The 22,305-nt window shown below is 50.1% G+C and overlaps 1 protein-coding gene and 1 long non-coding RNA gene across 2 annotated transcripts in view; both read left to right on the top strand.

Annotated features, from left to right (window-relative positions):
* Nucleotides 1–14,848: 14,848 nt before the first annotated feature.
* LOC117057274 lies at nt 14,849–15,166 on the top strand. Its single transcript, XR_004427823.1, has 2 exons — nt 14,849–14,961; nt 15,090–15,166. It is a non-coding gene; the product is annotated as an uncharacterized LOC117057274 (long non-coding RNA).
* A 69-nt stretch (nt 15,167–15,235) lies between these two features.
* Nucleotides 15,236–22,305, top strand: part of PPP1R9B (protein phosphatase 1 regulatory subunit 9B) — a 67,845-nt gene continuing 60,775 nt past the window's right edge. The window contains exon 1 of the mRNA XM_033168115.1: nt 15,236–17,122. Coding sequence (XP_033024006.1) covers nt 15,668–17,122 — 1,455 coding nt within the window. The 5' untranslated portion in view covers nt 15,236–15,667. The remainder of the gene's footprint in view (nt 17,123–22,305) is intronic.

Raw genomic sequence — 22,305 nt, 5'->3', positions numbered from 1 at the left:
GTCTGTAAATTATTCTTTCTCTCCCCCACAAACATTGCTAGAGCCTTACTATTTGCTTAACATATGCGGATGGTGATTAATGTTTATGTACAGATACAAATCCAGGACACATTTCAAAGCATCCTCTTTCCAAATTTCCATCTCTCTCTCTCTCTAGGTATCGGTATAGATATAGGCAGGGCTGGCCCAACATATTATGGCACCTGAAGCGAGCCGCAAAATGGTTCTTCCCTCCCCACCAGGGGAGAAGGGTGAGTGAAGATCTACATCAGGAACAAGAGCGAGGGGATAAAAATCTACATCGGGGTCTGCTGCCTTTGTGGATCCAGTTGTCTGAGGCAGCTGCCTCATCTAGAGCATCTAGATCAAGGGAAGTAATAGTACCACTGTATTCCGCTCTGGTCAGACCTCACCTGGAATACTGTGTCCAGTTCTGGGCACCGCAGTTCAAGAAAGATACTGACAAGCTGGAACGTGTCCAGAGGAGGGCAACCAAAATGGTCAAAGGCCTGGAAATGATGCCTTATGAGGAACGGCTTAGGGAGCTGGGTATGTTTAGCCTGGAGAAGAGAAGGTTAAGGGGTGATATGATAGCCATGTTCAAATATATCAAAGGATGTCATATAGAGGAGGGAGGAAGGTTGTTTTCTGCTGCTCCAGAGAAGTGGACACGGGGCAATGGATTCAAACTACAAGAAAGAAGATTCCACCTAAACATTAGGAAGAACTTCCTGACAGTAAGAGCTGTTTGGCAGTGGAATTTGCTACCAAGGAGTGTGGTGGAGTCTCCTTCTTTGGAGGTCTTTAAGCAGAAGCTTGACAGCCATCTGTCAGGAATGCTTTGATGGTGTTTCCTGCTTGGCAGGGGGTTGGACTGGATGGCCCTTGTGGTCTCTTCCAACTCTATGATTCTATGATCTTGCCTCATGGGTGGGCCGGCACTAGATAGAGAGATATCAAGGTAGAACATTTTAAAAGAAAGGGAGAAGGGCAGAAGCGGCAGGCAAAAGACCTGGTGCTTGGACCGCTGTAGCCAAGGGATGTTTTGCTGTGCCAGGGTTCCTTCGCAACATGGAGATCTCAGTTGCTACAACGAACCCAGATGCAACCCCGTGCCTCATCCACTTCTTAAAATAATTACACTACTTTACTTTGCCTGGCACAGCTTGTGCAGAAAACTCCATGGAGATTTTATTTTTTTCATGCCTGTCCTCGGCGCAGATGGTTCGGGCGATGGATTTGGAACACTGTGTACTCTTCCTCTGAGAACCTGGATGGTGGGTGATGCTGGGAGGGCATGTTCCTCCTTTCTCGTTGGCTGCAAATGCCAACCATGAGGACTGTGGAAGCTCCCTTTGAAGCTTGGGGTGTCGGTTTTACGTAGCAGCGGTGGGAGATCTGTTGCCCTCTGGGTGTTGCTGGACTCCAGCTCTCATCAGCCCCAACCAGCACTGCCAAGGGCCGTGACTGATGGGAGCTCTAGTCTAGCAGATCTAGAGGACCTACATTATAGTGCTCCGTCGCTTATCCCTTTGGCGCAGACGAGGGGAATTTCCGCCTGCAAAGTTTTTAACGGGAAAACAGCCGTCTTAGGAGGAAATGCGATGTGATGCAGGCTCCGATTTTTTTAAACTGTCCAGTCCTAAAAGGCGTGACCTCCGACAGGGGCCGCAGTGGTGCATTAAGCCCTGCATTTGTTTTGAGACTTTGTGCCGTCCTCCGCACCCCCTCAAAGAGTGCTCAGACCTGCTTAAAACTTGTGCTATTAGAACCAGAAAACCACACACCTCTAAGTCCAGGGGTGTGTGGGCTGCAGGCACTCTGCACATGCTCGGGTACACCACAGTGAAACATTCCAGGACTCAGCCCTGGACAATGAAAATGGATTCTGGGGCTCAGTCGTGTTTACACACCTCCAGAACCACAACTGAACATGGACACCCAATATCTATCTATCTATCTATCTATCTATCTATCTATCTATCTATCTATCATCTCTCTCTCTCTATCTCTCTCACCTACCAGGCAGAGGGCCTTCTCGGTAGTGGCACCGCCCTGTGGAACGCCCTCCCACCAGATGTCAAAGAGAAAAACAACTACCAGACTTTTAGAAGACATCTGAAGGCAGCGCTGTTTAGGGAAACCTTTAATGTTTGACGGACTATTGTGTTTTAATATTTTGTTGGAAGCCGACCAGAGTGGCTGGGGAAACTCAGCCAGATGAGCGGGGTATAAATAATAAATTATTATTTTATTATTATTATTATTATTAGCTATCATCGCCAGGGCTTCTGTACCTTTAGTGTACAGGGATGTGAAGCCTGTTGTTGGGCTATAAATTTCAGGTGTTGCTGGGCTCCAACTTGCACCCAGTGCTGGTGCCAAGCTATTTTGTAGCCCAGGCAAGGCTAACTACAAGCCTTCCGACATTTCTCTGATGAAAAAGGGACACCCTATTCCATACCCTCCAACATTTCTCTGATGAAAATAGAGACGTCCTGAGGAAAAGCGGGACATTCCGGGATCAGAAACTGGGATGGCTTCTGTGAATCCGGGACTGTCCCTGGAAAAGAAGGACACTTGGAGGGTCTGTAACTACTTGCACACACTCCCAAAATTGCTAACTTCTATTTTCAAAAACAGATGCCTTGCAGAAACGAGGAAACTCTTCAAAATGTAAAAGTAAAATATTATCAGAAGCATCTTCTCACCACTGCAATCAAAATAAAACACCTGAGTTGTAGCCATGGCCTTGGGACTGGCCTCAGGACCATGCCTGTATCTTCAGAAATGTTCCCGCTTTTAAGCACAGTCTATATTCGGGCATCTTATTAAATTTGATAATTTGCTTACATTACATTTGTTTCTATCAAATGCTTTAAAACCAACAGACCTGCCCTTAGTTTGCTAGGCTTTAGGCCTCAAGCGGTTTTCTTGCAGCGTTTTGGCATCTCATCCACAATTATGCTACAGTTCTCTTTGTTTCTCAGTTTGCATTTTTTGATATTTTAAGACCGCAGTTTCTGCAGATTGGGCTTTAGCTTCTGTAAGTCACTTTGAAGGCCTCTGTGTGGAAAAGCAGCTTATGAATGCAAATCTAACAAAGAAAACATTATAGCATTTAATTTTGAAACCCAAATATCTGCTGTTAGTTTTTGATGTTCTCTCTCTCTCTCTCTCTCTCTCTCTCTCTCTCTCTCTCTCTGTGTGTGTGTGTGTATTCCCCCAAATTTCATCTGAACTCTATTTAAAAACATAAAGAAGAATTGCAAAAAAAAAGCCAAGGAGAGACTTTAGGGGAGACTGCCTATGACAACGCAGGATGAATACCCCTGCTGTTTACCAAATTGTATGGAAACCGATTATTACGAGACAGTAATAGCCAAGAGTTTGGCATTAAACCTCACCCCCCCCCCTCTTTTTCACAGCAACATATCATTGGTGGGTGGACAGATGAATCAGAGCTGCTGACTCAGTGTTTTGATTCCAGCTTTTCTTCTTGCCCTGCGCTGAAGGGTATTTCCTCCTTTTAATAATAATAATAATAATAATAATAATAATAATAATAATAATAATAATAATGCTTTTTAAACAGAGAATCTAACAAATAGAAAGAAAAACAAGAGAGGGTTGGAGTAAGGGGAAAACAATACAGAAAGCAACAATGGTGTTGGGGTTAGAGTGTCAGCCTAGGACCCGGGAGACCAGGGTTTGAATCCCCCGCTCGACCATGAAGCTCACTGGGTAGTGACCTTGGGCCAGCCCCTCAGCCGATCCTACCCTACCTGGTTGTTGTGAGCAGTGTTTTTTTCTGGGGGTACGCAGCATACCCCTAAACATTTTGTGAATCTTTGTACTTTGGTCCATTTATTGTATTTATTTTTCCTGTTTTGAACTATACAATGGCGGTTTTCTTGAGTCAAAATGAGAGTACAGTGGTACACCGGGTTACAAACACTTCAGGTTACAGACTCCGCTAACCTGGAAGTAGTACCTCAAGTTAAGAACTTTACCTCAGGATGAGAACAGAAATCGTGCGCCAGTGGCGCAGCAGCAGGCAGTGGCGGAGCTTCATGCTCCAGCACCGGGGGGTGTGTGTGCAGAGAGCAAGCGGGGGTGGGGCGGGGCGGCCGCAGGGGTGTGGCACACCACCTGCAGGGGCGTGGCACCCAGCGCGGGTGGGGGAGCAGCCATGATGGCACCCTACTGGGATCGCGCTGACGGGGGCAGTGCACTCCCCCCACACTCCTCTTCCTCCGCCAGTGGCAGGAGGCCCCATTAGCTAAAATGGCACCTCAGGTTAAGAACGGTTTCAGGTTAAGAACGGACCTCCGGAATGAATTAAGTTTCTAAGCAGAGGTACCACTGTACCAGTGTGGTGTAGTGGTTAAGAGCGGTGGACTCGTAATCTGGGGAACCGAGTTCGCATCTCCGCTCCTCCACATGCAGCTGCTGGGTGACCTTGGCCTAGTCACACTTCTCTGAAGTCTCTCAGCCCCACTCACCTCACAGAGTGTTTGTTGTGGGGGAGGAAGGGAAAGGAGAATGTTAGCCGCTTTGAGACTCCTTAGGGTAGTGATAAAGACTCCTTAGGGTAGTGATTCTTCTTCTTCTTCTGTACCCCCCCCCCAACATTTTTAAAGAAAAAAGCACTGGTTGTGAGGATGAAATGGGAAGGCAAGAGAATCAGTTAAGCCACCTTGAGCTCCTTGGAGGAAAGGTGGGAGACAAATGTGAAGAAGAAGAAGAAGAAGAAGAAGAAGAAGAAGAAGAAGAAGAAGAAGAAGAAGAAGAAGAAGAAAGAAGAAGAAGAAAGAAGAAAACAAAATAATTTTAAATGCATTCATTTTAAATGTATAAATCAGTACAAGATGTCTGAATAGCTGTCCACAGAAGATTGCCATTGACAGGGGAAATGTTCGGATGTAGCAAGGGCAGTGAAGTCTTCAGACTACTGCATTTTAGATGTTCATTCTTCCAGGCTCAAGAGGATGGTAGGAGAGGCACAACCCACCTTTGTTGCCCTACATTAGTTCTCATAGGAGAGGCATATAGTATAGCTGAAGGAGCGTCTTCACCCCCATTGTTCAGCCCAGACACTGAGGTCCAGCTCCGAGGGCCTTCTGGCGGTCCCCTCACTGCAAGAAGCCAAGTTATAGGCAACCAGGCAGAGGGCCTTCTCGGTGGTGGTGCCCGCCCTGTGGCACGCCCTCCCATCAGATGTCAAGGAGATGAGTAACTATAGAACCTTTAGAAGACAACTCAAGGCAGCCCTGTTTAGGGAAGTTTTTAATGTCTGATGTTTTGTCGTGTTTTTAGTATTCTGTTGGGAGCCACCCAGAGTGGCTGGGGAAACCCAGCCAGATGGGTGGGGTATAAATAATAAATTGTTGTTGTTGTTGTTGTCATTGTTAAATTGTACCCAAACACCTGTAAATATCAAGGATTCTGACAAGACACAACCACTTCAGACCGAAAATAATATATGTCTCGCATTATAAGCCTCAACCAGGTATTTTTGACATTAAACCTTGTTATAAAAATTAGGTTCAACCCCAGAAGGGAGTCCACAAACCCGGGGGAGAGCCTTAGTAGGGCTCCCCTCCTCTCAAGAGCACTTATGAATAAATAGAGACGATACAGAATCTCCCAAAGCAAGGCGATAGCCCTTTATTAGAAACTGCTGCAGCAGGGTGTCTTGCAAGCAATATTCCTATATAAACTTTTGAAATTGCCCCCCTCCAGCTCAAGACCACCCCTCCATACATTAGAATTACATCACAAATTGGGAGGGTCTGGTAGCAGTGATCTGAGCATCTTGGACCCTGCTCCCATGTCTCCTCTTGTTCTTACAACAACCTCCAGCACCTGTATTAAGATGGTGCCTTCCTGGAAAGTCAATATGGGTCAATAGTTCCTCTGTAAGGCCCTGCTAGAAATAGCCAGCCAGCTCAGCAGCAGAGGCAGGTGTATTACAGGTAACAACACCAGGTGGGCCGGCTCCCTTCCATGTAGCACCGTTCTATTCCAGGCCTGGATTAGCACACCTAAATCCTAACGTAAGGCTATTCTAAGAGCCTTGTGCCCCAGGCATTTCCCCTCATGACCTACAAGCCCATGCGGAGGTTGAACGCACAGTCGGCTGCCACGGAATCACCCACGTTTAGCAGCAGGACGCTGTCTGGACACTGCTGCACCGCCAGAGACGTCGTTGTGGGTGAGTGCGCAGGATGCAACAGGGGATTCCAGGCAGGGTGACGGCGTGGTCTCTATCCAGCAAGCCTTTGCATTCATGATACAGTTTGGGTGGCCTACTTTGCAGAGGGCAATCCAGAAGACAGCAGATAGGTCACTCGGTCATAGGCTTCCCTGTTAGGGAGAGATGTACAGACCCTCCAAATGTCCCTATTTTCCAGGGAATGACCCAGATTTAGAGAAGCCGTCCCGGTTTCTGATTTGATCCCGGAATGTTCCACTTTTCCTTGTTGTTCTGTCGTTCAGTCGTGTCCGACTCTTCGTGACCCCATGGACCAGAGCACGCCAGGCACGCCTATCCTTCACTGCCTCTCTCAGTTTGGCCAAACTCATGTTAGTAGCTTCGAGAACACTGTCCAGCCATCTCATCCTCTGTCGTACCCTTCTCCTTGTGCCCTCCTCTTCACTTTTCCTTAGGATGTCCCTATTTTCATTGGAGAAAGGCTGGAAGGTATGGAGTTAACTGACCCCAGAGCCATCTGAAGGCAATTCCGTATGGGGAAGGTTGTTTAATGTCTTATTGTGTTTTTATACAGACAGTGGTACCTCAGGTTACAAACACCTTGGGTTACAAACATTTTGGGTTACAAACTCCAAGACCCGGAAGTAGTACCTCGGGTTACAAACTTTGCCCCAGGATGAGAACAGAAATCATGCTGTGGCGGCACAGCGGCAGTGGGAGGCCCCATTAGCAAAAGCGCAACTCAGGTTAAGAACAGTTTCTGGTTAAGAACGGACCTCCGGAACGAATTAAGTTCGTAACCCAAGGTCCACTGTATGTTGGAAGCCGCCCAGCGTGGCTGGGGCAACCCAGTAAAATGTGTGGGATATAAATAGTACAATTATCATTATTGGTTGAGACGTCCCTATTTTCATTGGAGAAATGTTGGCTGCAGGGGGTATGCATGATGTATTGTTTGCATATCTATTAAAATGGTTGTGGTGGTTTCTAAATTTGCATATATATATATATATATATATATATATATATATATATATAAACTCAGATTTCATGCCCGCCTGTGTCCTCAGTCATGTCTGCTCCACTAGGCTCTACTTATGCTCCTAGTCCTCAGTGAGGTGGAAATTGGGAAGGCACCAGCCGTAGCTTTGAGAAGTGGCAGTTTCTCCTTCTGTCACATGGATTCTTTCCCCGTCATGTGTGTCTGCTGTGGCTTTGGGTGTTCAAGAAGCGGTGGCAAAGAGAGAGGAAGTGCCAGTGAAAGCATCTGCGGTTTGCATTTCCTCTTTCACATTTCCTGTGCAATGTGTGCAGCAGGGGCTTGCGATACATGACTTCCACCCACCTGGGGATTTTTTTTGCATGGCAATCGCGTTGTCACTTTTTTTTTTTTTTTTGCAGAATTTTGAGCAGACCTTTATGTAAGAAGAGAAACATACATAGTGGGAAATGGTGAGAAGGAGAGAAGGGTGAGCCAGCAGAAAGGGATGCAAGGCACACCAGGGGAATATACAGTGGCACCCCGTTTTAAGAACAGCCCTGTTTACGAACGATTCGTTTTACGAACTCCGCAAAACCGGAAGTAGTGTCCCGGTTTGCGAACCTTTACTTCGGTCTAAGAACGGAATCCGAACGGTGGAAGGGCACCGGCGGCGGGAGGCCTTTTTAGGGAAAGCACGCCTCGGTTTAAGAACGGTTTCGGTTTAAGAACGGACTTCCGGAATGGATTAAGTTCGTAAACCGAGGTACTACTGTAACCAGAGGCCATGTGGCAGAGAGGGAGAAATTATGCAAGTGACCAAACTGACAAGTTCTGCGCCTTTCCAATTTCCACATCACTCTCGTCCCCAATCTCAAGGCACCTGGTACTTATGAAACAGTAATTTAGAAGTGAGCGCCTCTGAGTGCGTGCAGAGTGCCTTCCACTTCGCCGCTTCCAAAAGCATTCTGGAAATGGAGGGAGGTGAACATTCAGGCCCTTCTGAGCTTCGAGAGCTATAGGAAGAAGGAGCCCTAACCACATCCCCGAGCAAGCAGAGCCTTTCCCTCAAAGAATTATGGGGACTGTGGTTTACCCTTCACGGGGTTACTATTCCCAGCGACCCTTAGTAAACTACAGCGCCCAGAATTCTTTGGGGGGGGGTTGGAGGAATGTGCTTTGTGCTTTAAAGGTGCAGTCAGCCAAAATAACTGGCTCCAGCTCGTGTGTGTGTATGGAGAAAATTGATGCGTCCTCCTCGACTCTTGTTGGAGAATCTGCAGCAGCTGATAAGGGCAAAAGAGGAAACGGGAAAGAGGGCTGCTTTGCGCACACGCCAAAAAAGGGGGAAAAGATGCAGGAAACCGCGTAGCCTGGGAGGGAAGCTTTGCTCAGCCATGTCCCGCAGGGTCCTTGTGCCCTCCGCATCTCTGCGTAGCCTCGGAGGTGATGGGCGCTTCTGTGGCTGACAGGGGGGGGGGGGGGGGCTCGCTTGTTTGCTTGCTTTGGCCGCGCCGCACAATCCCCGTGCTGCTGGGGATCGATATTTTCCCAACAAGAAGCAACGACCCAGATCCCCAGAGCTTGCTGTACGAGCTGAAGGGGACCTGCTGCAGGCATCAGTTTTCTTCAGCTTGTGGGGAAACGGTGCAAGCTTGGGGTGCACTGTGATCCTTAGGAGCAAACCATTAATAACCCTTCCCCTCTCTTCATATACAGGCTCTTGTACACTGGGGGTTGCGTACACACCAAGCATTTAAAGTACCCATCCAAAGAAGCACGGTGGGAATTGTAGTTCTGGGGGGGTTAACTAAAGTTCCCAGGATTCTTCGTGGGGTGTGTGTGTGTGTGTAGGTTGATTTAAATATATCGAGTATACTTGGTGCTGGAGGAGTCTCTTGGACTGCAAAAAGATCAAACTTATCCATCCTAAAAGAAATCAGGCCTGAGTGCTCACTGGAAGGACAGATCCTGAAGTTGAGGCTCCAGTACTTTGGCCACCTCATGAAAAAAGAAGACTCCCTAGAAAATACCCTGATGTTGGGAAAGATGGAGGGCACAAGGAGAAGGGGACGACAGAGGATGAGATGGTTGGACAGTGTTCTCGAAGCGATTGGCAGGAGTTTGGCCAAACTGCGGGAGGCAGTGGAGGATAGGGGTGCCTGGCGTGCTCTGGTCCATGGGGTCACGAAGAGTCGGACACGACCGAACGACTGAACAACAACAATACTTGCTCTGCTTGTGAGGGCAGTCTGCTTCCACACATGGCTGGCTTTCACTTTAGGATGGTTAATCACAGCTTTCCCCAAATTTCCAGTTTTTTGTGACTACAACCTCCATCATTCCCAGCCAGCACGGGCTGATGGGAGTTGTAGTTCCAAAGCATTTTGAGGGCTCCCAGGTTAGGAAAAGACTGGTCGATGGATATAAACAACAGAAAAATCGAGTTAAAAGGTAGGTAGCTGTGTTGGTCTGCCATAGTCAAAACAAAATAAAAAATAAAATAAAAATTCCTTCCAGTAGCACCTTAGAGACTAACTAAGAACAAACTTAGTTGGTCTCTAAGGTGCCACTGGAAGGAATTTTTTAATTTATTATTTTGTTTTGACTACAGAAAAGTCGGGCTGAGGTTCAACAGTCGGGAGGTGGGGGGGGGGTGTCACTAAAATCGGCGCAGTCATAGGGGAAGCTGCCAAGAGAGGTTGCAGAACAGCTGCCCTTGAAAGTTCCTAAAGGGGGAACCAATGGCAACATACATTTACAAATTTACTTGTTGGTGGACTGCAGCCTGATGAATGTATCTACCTGCAGTGGGAAACTTGGCTCTGCTGCTCCTTAATATGTGAAAAGGCCGTGAAATTGAAAGGATGCCCGATTGGTTGTATCCAATGATACTCAGAGGAGACCCATTGAAATGAAGGGACCTAACAAATGTAGGTCCATTAATTTAAATAGGTCTTCTCTAAGCAGAACATAGTTAGGTGTGTGTATTATATTATATATTATATATTAGTATTATATTATATTATATTATATTATATTATATTATAGTGTAATATATCAGTAATATTATATATTACTAAGCTGGTGAGGATCCTCTGGCATATTCTCCCAGACATCTGACAGATGATGCTGATTCTGCTGTCGATGCATTGCATGTTTATCTTGCTGTTGTACTGGGTCATTGGATGTATTTTTTTTAAAATCACAACATATTGCTCCTTTGGATTTGTTATGCTTTATGCCAGGCATAGGCAAACTCGGCCCTCCAGATGTTTTGGAACTACAACTCCCATCATCCCTAGCTAACAGGACACAGTGGTCAGGGATGATGGGAGTTGTAGTCCCAAAACATCTGGAGGGCCGAGTTTGCCTATGCCTGCTTTATGCTCTTAAATTTGTGTAAGTCGCTCAGAAGCACCGTAAATGGCAAGTGACTAATAAACAGAATAATAATAATAATAATAATAATAATAAACAGAGCAGGCACTCGATTAAAAAATGATGCCCTCCCCATTCTCTCCTACATTGTGATTCATAAAGGACACACTTCAGATTAAAACAGAGGAAGCAGGGCCGTAGCTAGGGGGTGGTGAAGTGGGGCCCTGCCAGGGGCGCAGACGAGGGGTGTGTGTGCAAAATGGGCTTAAAATATGTCCATAAATATGTCTATAAATCAAAATATCAATTATTGCTGGCGTACAGCTTCCAGGTCATGTGACCAGCATGACTAAGCTGCTTCTGGCGAACCAGAGCAGCGCACGGAAATGCTGTTTATCTTCCCACCGGAGCGGTACCTATTTATCTATTTGCACTGGTGTGCTTTCAAACTGCTAGGTTGGCAGGAGCAGGGACCGAGCAACGGGAGCTCACCCCGTCGGCCGACCTTCTGATCGACAAGCCCTAGGCTCTGTGGTTTAACCCACTGCGCCACCCGCGTCAGCTTCAGTATAAGTCAGTATAAGTCATCTTCAAATGCTCCCATCAGTCTGTTGGAGCTGTGTTTAGTGCGGAAGCATCTGTGCCAGTATAGAAGATCAGACTTCAGCAGGGAAGACAGAGAATAGAAATCCAACCTACTTGCTGCTGGATCTGCCAGTGCTTCCGAGAAAGTCAGCCCAGGCTGCGACAGTTCTCTAGGAGCTGAAGAAACATCCCGGACCAAAATATCAAGGCAGCGATGCAATATGCGGGGACCTATGCACAACTGCCCTTGTTGCAAAGGAGTCTGGGATAGCTGCCACAACACTTGCACATGGCGTGAGTAGTTCACACCCAGGCAAGCAGGAATCGCTCAAGGTAACTGGAACGCACTGTGTGAGCACTAGAGATCTTAAATTATGTGACCACATGCAGTGCCAGATTTATGTATAAGCTAAACAAGCTATAGTTTAGGGCCCCACTCTCTTGGCCCCCCCCAAAAAAATTAAAGGGAAAAAAGCACTGGATGTACATTTCCAAAATATAAGATAAAAAACAAATAAAATAAAACCTACATACAGCAACAGTGTTTTGTAGGCTCCTATTGGGGTACCTTTACCTTTATGATGTAAGTCATGGGCCCCGCCTGCTAGCCTGCTCCCTAAAATATCACTGGTTTGCTCCTTTCTATATATAGGCAGAGCCGTCTCATTCATAGGGGCAGGTGGCGCGGTGCACCAGGGCGCCAGGCCCCCCAGGGGCGCCCCCGTGAGCCCGCCGGCATACCGGGCGCCCCCTCCCCAACCTGCCCCCGCCCTGAGGGGCCTGGCACTGCAAGCCAGCCACCCTCCGGAGCCCCAGCTGGAGCGCTGGGAAGGGCGCGCAAAGCCCCACGCTGCTCCAGCGCCACGTCCATCATCCCCCGAGGGGCGGCCAGCGCGGGAGGGAGGTGGACGAGTGGGGGATGAGGGGCGTGGCGCTGCATGCCGGCCACCCTCCGGAGCCCCAGCTGGAGTGCTGGGAAGGGCGCGCAAAGCTCCGCGCCGCTCCAGCGCCACGCCCCTCATCCCCCGCTCGCCCGCCTCCCTCCCGCGCTGGCCGCCCCTCGGGGGATGATGGACGTGGCGCTGGAGCAGCGCGGGGCTTTGCGCGCCCTTCCCAGCGCTCCAGCTGGGGCGCCGGAGGGTGGCCGGCTTGCAGCGCCACGCCCCCATCCCCCGCTCGCCCACCCCCCCTCCCGAGGGGCGGCCAGCGCGGGAGGGAGGTGGGCGGAGAGGCGGCCCACCGGGGGCGCCGAGGGATCGTCGCGCCAGGGCGCACGATCCCTTTGAGACGGCCCTGTATATAGGGTGCCTACATTCTGCATGGACTGGTTGCATGTCAACATGTACAAATGACTTAAGATACCTATTAGGTCCAGAAATTACCATATAGCCTATATTCAACACAAAAAAACAGTGACGATTTGTTGTTGACAAAGGACAGCTGGACATATAAAGGGCCCCATTACCTTCAGTAGCTTAGGGCCTCATCAAACCTAAATCCGGCCCTGACCACATGCATACAATAATGGGGTTTGCTTTTTGTGGGTTTTTTTTTCTGAAAAAGGTAATTGTCTATGAGGTAACTGGAGGCTATTTCAAAAGAAACTCTCGTCATACAGAGGCCACCTGGAGCTGCCTTCATGGGGCTCTGCATGGCACCATGCTGTGAGCAATTTCAGATTTATCAGTCAATGCTCAACATATTTATTTATTTTTTAAAAATACCTCTTTGCTGCAATTGCATAAAAACATATATTACCAAAGCACTGGACATACACACACAAACGTGCATTAAAAAACTACACAAAAGCCAAAATCACAGTGGCAGAAACAATTTTCCATTTTTTATTTTTATTTTTGCAGTTATGCAGGGAATGGTAGGCCCTTAATAAAACCCACAAACTGTACTCCCAACCCCCCTTGCTGCCCTAAGCTGCCCACAGCCTACCTCATGGGGGATTGTGAGAATGAACAAGCAAATGGCTGAGAAACAGTAACAGCATTACTATTCTAAGCTCTCGATAATGGATTGTCCATGATAAACACACAGCAGTTAAAAACTGGGATCAGCTCAGTTTTCCACTGTCCAAGCAAGCTAGCTACAATGGCCTATTTCGGAGTAGGATAATACATAGCAAACTGTGCTAGAGGAGCTGGCGATTTCAGCAGTGTTAGAAAATGAGATATGAAAGCTAGGAGCTAAATATGGCACCTTAAGCCAAGGGTTATGGGCACAACAACGGAATGTCTAGGCACGCTTTTTTATATATATAAGAAGAACACAAAACTGAATAATGAATGAACTGCATCTAAAATGTGTTATGTACTGAGCTGAATCCTAGAACAATAGGATCCAGAATGCAGCAGCCTGATTGGTCCGAGAACAATAGGATCCAGAATGCAGCAGTCCGATTGGTCCGCAGGAGCCACCAAATCCAGCTCCAGGTGGAAGTGAATCTGCGACCTGATTGGCCTGCAAGAGCAGCCAATCAGGCTCCTGGAGGAAGTGAATCCGCAACCTGATTGGCCTACAGGAGTATCCCAGAATTAGCCAATCACGTGGGGCCCATTGTGTAAATAATGTATATATAGCAGGCGTTTTGGGGAAAAGACTCATTCCTTGCTACTATGAGCTGAATAAAGAGTATGAAATTCACACTTGACTCTGAGTATATTTCAAATGTTAAGTTCATTTTTCATATGGTCTGGCCCTTCCCCTGCTCACCCTCCTAATATTCTTAAGAGGGTCTCTTCTCTAGTTTTCAGAGAGTAGCTGGGAGGCAGAAAACGGTCCTCCTTTCCTTCTACTCTGCAGTTTTCATCTGAAATCTTAGGCCCAGTACTACGTCCAGAGCTCAGAAACTGCTCGCACTAATGAAATTCCCTGTCGCAAAATGCACCTAGAACAATGGGAGTTTTGAAAACTGGGGTTTCAGGTCCTTTCAAGACATTGTATAGAATCTAAGTTTTCATGTACACTAATTGGAATAGCTGTCTTATGAATGGAGGTCCTCAGTACAAATCATATTTTCTCACTAGTTGAGGCACATTATATATTTATATTTTTGTTCGCTTTTTTTTAAAGAGCACCTAGTTAAGCAGTTGCATCTTTGCAATCTTTTGCAATAATGGGGGGAAGAGTTGGCCGCCCATTAGAATTAACCCCCCCCCAAAAAAAACCCATGGTCAAGCACTACCGTTATATTAGGGCCAGCTAAAATTTCACCAAACAATAGCGAGCCAGCTTCCTCCTAATTCTGTGACATTTGCAGTTCGGCCTCGTAAAGGTCCCCTTTCCGTTCCTGCGGCTTTTGCAGCGCCGCCAAACATCCCGGGGCGCTCTCTCCTCTCCGATGGATCTGTTCCCCCCACCCAACAATCTGCAGCCCGATCCCGGGGTTACACGTCCCCAACTGCGCGCTTCGGATCAGGGTGGCAAATCTCCCCGGCCGCGCTTGATCCTATTTCGGAGCAAGTGCGGGGCGCGCGTCGCTTTTGCATTTTAGCGCAAAAACGCGCGGAAGAAGGGGTTGGGTTGCATCGATCGCTGTTATTTTTTTAATAATCCGTCGGCCGGGGGGGGGGAGGAAAGGGATAGGATGGCCGTGCCTGTCTGCCTCCCTGTTGCAACGGGGTGGATGAGTTCAGTGGGTTTTTCTCTCTTTCAATGGCGAGGGGGGCGGAGGGCGGCGCGGACGCGCAAGGGGAGGAGGAAGAAGAGCGCGTCGCTGGCTGCCGCTTAGCTTCCTTTCCTGCCACAGCAGAAAAAAAGGGGGGTGGACAAGGCGCGCGAGAGAGGGGTGAGAATCTGATCTCTTTAAGACCCAGCGGGAATTTTCTCTCGGGTTTGCCCCCCCTCCTTCTCTCTCTCCCCTCCTCTCTTCCACTAACCTTATCATTATAATATTTTTAATTTATTTTTTTTAAGGAGCGACAGGCTGCGCCGTTCGCAGAAGCGCCGGGTCTCCACCACCACCGGGCTGCAAAGACTGAGCGAGCGACCAGGAGAGGAAGATCAGAAACAAGAGGAGGAGGAGGAGGAAGAAGAAGAAGAAGAAGAAGAAGAAGAAGAAGAAGAAGAAGAAGAAGAAGAAGAAGAGAGGGAGGCAAAGGGATGAAGGGGAGGCGTAACGCACCCGAGCAGCCGGCGACAGTGGGCCTGAGCTGATCCGAGCCTGAAGGGTCGCGCTTCCCTGTAACCATCGGTAAGGAAAAGAAACCTCTCTTTTTTTGGAAACGTTCTCTCCTCCGCCCCCGCTGACCACATTTCCCTGACACAATGAACGCCGTGTCGTAGGAGGAAGAAGGAGAAGCGTGCATTTGCCTCCCCCCCCCCCCACCTCCTCTCTTCCCCTCCATCCCTTGTTTCTCGCGATGTGAATCCGCTGCCGCAGCTCGTCTGGGAAGAGGCAGCTCGGAGGGGGATCGGAGGAAGGGTGGGCGCGTGGAAAGAGGACCAAACGTGGGGCTATGTGGTGTGCACGACACCCGAAGATTCGCTGAACCATGATGAAGACTGAGCCCCAGAATAGTCCTGGTGGCAGCAGCAGCAGCAGCAGCGGTGGCGGCGGCAACAACGGCGGCGGAGGAGGGAGCCTACGGAGCGCCTCGCCTCACCGGAACGCCTACGAAGCCGGCATCCAGGCCTTGAAAGCCACCAAGGATGCCCTTGGCAACGCCGAGAGCGAGGAGGCCAAGAAAGCCCGGAACAAGAAGTATGGCTCCAACGTCCACCGGATCAAGAACATGTTCCTGCAGATGGGGACTGCCGGCCCCGCCGGGGAGGGAGCCATGGACCTGGCCAAGATGAAGGAGAAGCCCGTGCGGCTGTCCTTGCCCCGGGCCAGCAGCCTGAACGAAAACGTGGACCACAGCGCCCTTCTGAAGCTGGGCACCAGCGTGTCCGAGAGGGTGAGCCGCTTTGATTCCAAGACGGACAAGCCGCTCTCCAAGTTGCAGGAGACTCGGAAGATCTTCGAGAGGAGCCTGCAGGAGAAGGAGACTAGCAACAAGCTTCTGCTGAGGAAGGAGAGGGCCGGATTCCAGGACAGGAAGCTGGACGTGGTGGTGAGGTTCAACGGCAGCACGGAGTCCTTGGACAAGCTGGACACCGAGGCCGTGTCGCCCACCGTCAGCCAGCTCAGCGCCGTCTTTGAGAAGGCCGACTTGAGGAACAACCTCCACAAGGCCCCTGCGAAAGTCGGGCCCCTCAACTCCAAGATCGTCCCCAAGAGGCCCAGGGTTTTCCTTCAGGCCCCAGAAGGGGCCAAAGCGGAAGGGAGAAGTAGTAGTAGTAGCAGCAGCGGCGACGGGCCTACTGCTCTCCAGGCGAGAGGCAGGCTGCCCGAGGCCGACAAGAGCCAGGCCAAACTTCCCGCCGGTGGAGGGGCAGCGGCGAAGCCTGGGGATGGCAACGCGGGAGGCCTGCGTCCCCAGAAGGTCCAGGAGGTGCGCAAGATCAAGCCCGTGGAAGTGGAGGAGAGCGGGGACTCGGAGCAGGAGTTTGAGGCGGCCGAGGTGGCCGTGGCGGCGGCAATTGCCGAAGAGCGCAGCAAGGCCGCTTCCAAGGGGCTTGCCGAGGCGAACCGGGCAGAGGTGATCCAGGCCGAGGTCACGGTGCACGCCGCCTTGGAGAACGGCCGGCCGGGTGGCGAGAGGCACCTGGAGACGCCAGACCCTCTGGGGGACGCTTTCGGCGAGGAAGGGGCCAAGGCGGAAGGGCCGGAGGAGAATGACTTGTGCGACGAGTCGAAGAGAGAGGACTTCTCCGAGGCCGACCTGGTGGACATCAGTGCCTACAGCGGGTTGGGGGAGGATTCGGGAGGGAGCGGGCTGGATGAAGACGAAGACGCCGATGGACTGTACGCGCCGGAATCCAGCTGCATGGAGATCGCCGGGCTGTCGGAAGAGGAGGAGGCCGCCCCCAACCGCAAGATCCATTTCAGCACTGCTCCCATCCAGGTAGGCCAAGCATGAGATGTTCTGAGCAGGCAGGACTGGGATTGGCAAGGCTCAGCTGTTCTTGGGTCTGGGAAGTCCGCTGGCTGTTGGGGGGTCACTGTCAGTGGGAAGATTTCCGACCTAGAATCATTGAATCGTTTTAGAGTTGGAAGGGGCCACGGGAATGATCTCGTCCAATGCCCTGCAGTGCAGGAATATTTTGCCCAATGTGGGGCTCGAACCCACGACCCTGAGATTAAAAGTCTCATGCTCTGCCCCTCAGTTTGGCCTATTCGGGTTTGGCCTAGTTCTCACATGTAGCTTATGAGGTGGGGAAGGGCCACAGCTCAGGGGTAGTGTATCTACTTTGCATGCAAGAGGTCTCAGGTGCAGCCTGTGACATTGACAGGCAGGAGAGACCCCTGCCTGAAATCCTGGGGAGCTGCTGCCAGTCAGTGTAGACAATACTGAGGAAGATGGGCAGAGGTCTCACCCAGTGTAAGGTGGCTTTCTGAGTCCCTCTACCTCGATTGTACCTCCACAAAGGCTGCAAACTAAGCTTGCTTGATGGGGTGGCTCCTCCATCCAAAAATTACCTTGCGTGCAATAAATATGTTCTCTGTACATCCCATGCCAAGGAGAAGGCATGAAACTCCACCTTCATCCTGATCAGCTAGATTTCTACATGAAAGGAAAGGCATGTAAATAGACATGCACTTGTTTGTGTGGAGCTGCATAAACCTGCCGTCTGGATTGGCCCAGTCGTGGCACAGACTCCCACAACCCACTGGCCTGTTGGGGAGGACCAGGCCTAAAGAGGGGCTTTCTCCCCACACCAACCCTCTCCTCAGTAAGATTTCCAATGAGAAGGCCTCGATATCGAAAAGCCTATAGCAAATGTTTACTTGAGGACTACAGACTGACAGGAAAAGGGGCTGTGTGTTCCCCTTTTGCATATGAGTATATGTATTTTTATTTTGAACTTTAGGAGCTCTGGAAACACTGGAGGGAAGGTTCTGTTCAAGAACAGCGAAGCAAAACTCTCAACCTAAGGGCTGGTGGCAGAAAAAAGTGGTCTCGTTGACGCTTTTAACAGGGCTGGCCTCTCTCCGAGGCAGATCTACAAGACTCGAGACTATCTGTGCAAAGGTGGTTTTAGGAGCAATAGGCCAGACAATATCATGGCAGATAGTGACAGTGTTTTGGAGTGCCCCCGCCCCTGCTCTCACTCAATTTCCCCCCTATTTCCTTTCCATGGTAGAATCCTAGAGAGAGAATATTTGTGTAGGGTGGGAAATCAGGGAATGGGTGGGGTTGAAGGAGACCATTCCCTAGCCCAAGATTTCGGCAGACAGGGAGATGCTGCTGAGGTGACTTGATATTGCAAAGCAGGCTGGGGGTGGAAGAGGGAGAAACCATTCTCCACCCCCCTTTTTTTTGCAAAACCACTGCTTTTATGCAACGCTCAGGGCGAGGGAGGGATTATTAATGAACCCGTTTACGTCTGGCTGCTGGTAGTAAAGGGGATAACACATTGGATGTGAAATTTCCGTTTCTCACACTCCATCCCACCTCGGCTGGGGGCTGCATGTTTCTGGAAGGAGGAGAGAGAGGGGAGAGGTGGGGTGGGGAGAGAGATGTCACCTACACAAATTCAGGGAGATGGCTCATCGCCATCTGTTCCTTTCCAGCCCTCCTGCCACCCCAGTGCCCCTTATTCCCTCTCAGAGTTGCTATTGATTAGCTACCTTTCCACTCTTCAACACCTTGCAAGGATCAAAGGTGTACTGACCATAATTCCCAAACAGTTAGCTAGGGTTCGTCCCCTGCAAAAGGCCAGCTTTGCCAGGGGGGAATCTGGAGGCAGGAAGGCTAGTCTTCCCCAGATGAGGGAAATGAATGGCACCTCTCCTGTTCTGCTGGGGCCTGGGCCCACAGGGAGAGGGGCAATCAATAACCAGAGCCTTGTCCAGGGGTGTGGTAAGGTGAGGCAAATCAGGACCACGGACAGCTCCCACTGGGCCCTGCGTGCTGAGCTTGGGGAGATGTTGTCTCAGCAGAAGGCTTAGGGTCATCCGAAGCCTTTGAAAGGCTAGCAGGGTTTGACTTTCCAGTAGCTCTGCCCCCCTGCCCTGACCCCAGAGAGCTATTGGCAATATTTAAAGGGCCTGTAGCCTGTTATTCAATCACAGGAGATTCTGCATGGGGATCATCCTCATATGCAAAAGCCACATCTTCAGGCCTGGTCAGTGTAGAAGGGGCTGTTGTCGAAGGGTCTCTCCTCCAGTGGGTTGACAGGTGTGTTATCCGAATCAGATCCATGTTCAGGCCAGCATTGGGAACTTGAGGCAGGGGGACATGACAGCCCTCTGGCAGGTGCCCATGGGTTCACAGACCTGGATAGAAGGAGATGGTCAATCAGGCCAACGTTTTCAGGTTCTGAGATAGGATTCAACATACTGTAGATCATTAACTCATGTTGCCCTTGATATCTCCACTCTGGTCGGTGTGTTGTAGTGGTTAGCGGGTTGCAGCCAGGCCAGCAAGACCCTGGTTGAAATGCCTGCTCGGCTGCAAAGCTTTCTGGGTCTGTCCCCCATCTCTCAGCCTAACCCACCTCGCTAGGTCGTCATGAAGATAAAGGGGGAGACACACAGGTCATTTTGAGTTCTTTGGGTAGTTGAGACAAGAAAAGAAATATGTATGGAGAGAGATTAGAATGTGGGAACATGGGTGAATGTCCCACGAGCAGATGGCAGAGGCAAAGAAGCAGTGTTCAAAATCTGGTTGTGACTATGTGGAGTTTTCTGTGGCAACCACACTTTAGAAAACCTCTGCCTCGGTCCACAGTTAATACCACTTCCGTTTCCCCTGTGTGTGATTCTCCTTCTTGCATTCCGGGACAAGTGAACTATTGCTGGAGTAAGCTACAGTCTATCAATGTCGTCGAGATCATAGCATTATGGAATTGTAGTGTTGAAAGGGAACCCAAGGGCCCTCTAGTCCAGCCCCAGACATTCCATTGTGGCGACCGTAATCTATGTAGGTTTAGGATGCCGTGGGGCGCCTAGCTTATATATATCGTGAGTTTCTAACACTGCGAAGAAGGTGCCCTACGCCAGTAAGTTAACAGGAGTGGGAGAGCAATGTTGTAACCGTGCTCTTTTCATAGGAATCTAGTTGGTTGCCGTGGGATCAGGACGCTGGGCTAGATAGACTTTTGATGTGATGCAGCAAAGCTCTTACCTTCTAACTGTGCATAGTTACTCTGTGGAACTCGCTGCCTCAGGAGCCAGGGAAGGCCACCAATTTGGGTGAATTTAAAAGATTGGACAAATTCATGGAGGAGAGAGGCCTGTCAGTGGCTACTCACCACAATGACTATGCTCTGCCCTCCATGCTTGGAGGCAGTAATACTTCTGAATACCAATTGCTGGAAACTACAGGAGGGGAGAGTGATCTTGGGGACGCGGGTGGCGCTGTGGTCTAAACCACTGAGCCTAGGGCTTGCCGATCAGAAGGTTGGTGGTTCGAATCCCCGCAACGGGGTGAGCTCCCGTTCCTCTATCCCTGCTCCTGCCAACCTAGCAGTTCGAAAGCACGCAGTGCAAGTAGATAAATAGGTACCGCTCCAGCGGGAAGGTAAACGGCATTTCTGTGCGCTGCTTTGGTTCGCCAGAAGCGGCTTAGTCATGCTGGCCACATGACCCGGAAGCTGTACGCCAGCTCCCTCGGCCAGTAACGCGAGATGAGTGCCGCGACCCCAGAGTCGTCTGCGACTGGACCTAATGGTCAGGGGTCCCTTTACCTTTACAGGAGGGGAGAGTGATCTTCTACTCAGGCCTCGCATGCAGGTTTCCCCACAGGCATTTGTGTGGCTACTGTGAGAACAGGATCCAACATGCTTTTCTTGTGTTCTTTGGCCTTCTGGCATCGTTCTATCTTTGCCAACATCCTGGCACCAAGTCATGGCAACTGGGACCCCAAGAGGAAGCATTGCTCCAGTCAGGCTGGCATAAGAAAGTTCAGGTCCCTGCGAGCTGACAGAATGTGCTAGCTTATAGGCTCAAGGGTCAGATTTTAAGACACTGGGGTTCTAAGGTCCCTGATCACCAACTCCAAACTGAGGGCCGCCACAATTTACATGTGAACAGAGCTGTCTTGCTTTATGTGTTTTACCCGTGGAAGGGAGCTGAGTGTTAGACCCCCGCAGAGAACAAATAAACCTGCCAAATGCCAACACAACAGGAAGACTCAAAGTTCCTCTGGGAGATAAAACAGGTAACCTTAATCTAGTCTAGGACATTGGCAAGGCCAGCTCTGTCACTGGGCAGACTGTATCAGATGCCTCAGGCAGGCTGATTTTTAAAGAAATGGCCACTTCTGTGGTATTTTTGGCTCCCTAGGAGAGGTGCTTGCGGAATGTTCTGTAGCAAAATATAAACCTGGCCAGCGGTTGGGGGACACAGTGCGTTTTGTCCTTCTCCGGAGGTGGGGGCAGCGTTTGTTGTTCCTCCCCGGGAAGCGAGGTGTCTTAGGCATCGAGGACTTCCACGGAAAGCGGCAGGATGCCTGGCAGGTCTTTTGTGCGCGTGAAATTCCTTTTAGGGAGACTCCGTGGGCGAACCTTGTGCCGAACAGAAGGCACGACATTTGCCGCATGTGTGGCTGGGAAGGAATCCTCCCCCGTTGCCGCTGACCCTGAAGTGTGGGCCTTCTTTGGTCTTTTTCCTGTTTCTCTTGCTTGGTGGGCTTGGCCTGGATTCGCCCCTCGTCTGCTTTGGGTCTCTGCTGATAGGTTAGTGCAGGGGGGAGGAAGTGTTCTTAGCTCAAGGGCCACATTTCCAGCTTTCCGGGGGCTGTGTGCCAGTGGCGGGTAACAGAGGCGCAGGTCAATTCTGTGTCCAGGGCAGCTGTCTACCAGCTCCGTCTGGTACGCAGGCTGAGACCCTACCTGCCCGCGGACTGTCTAGCCAGAGTGGTGCCTGCTCTGCTTATCTCCCGCTTGAACTACTGCAATGTGCTCTACATGGGGCTACCTTTGAAGGTGATCTGGAAGCTACAACTAGACTGGTGACTGGGAGTGGCCGCCGAGACCATATAACACCAGTCCTGAAAGACCTACATTGGCTCCCCAGTATGTTTCCGAGCACAATTCAGTGTTGGTGCTGACCTTTAAAGCCCTAAACGGCCTCGGCCCAGTA

This window comes from Lacerta agilis, chromosome 14, assembly GCF_009819535.1.
Source record: "Lacerta agilis isolate rLacAgi1 chromosome 14, rLacAgi1.pri, whole genome shotgun sequence".
In the NCBI taxonomy this organism is placed as follows: Eukaryota; Metazoa; Chordata; class Lepidosauria; order Squamata; family Lacertidae; genus Lacerta; species Lacerta agilis.
The sequence above is the reverse complement of the archived record's forward strand: the minus strand, read 5'-3'. Positions and strand labels throughout refer to the sequence as shown.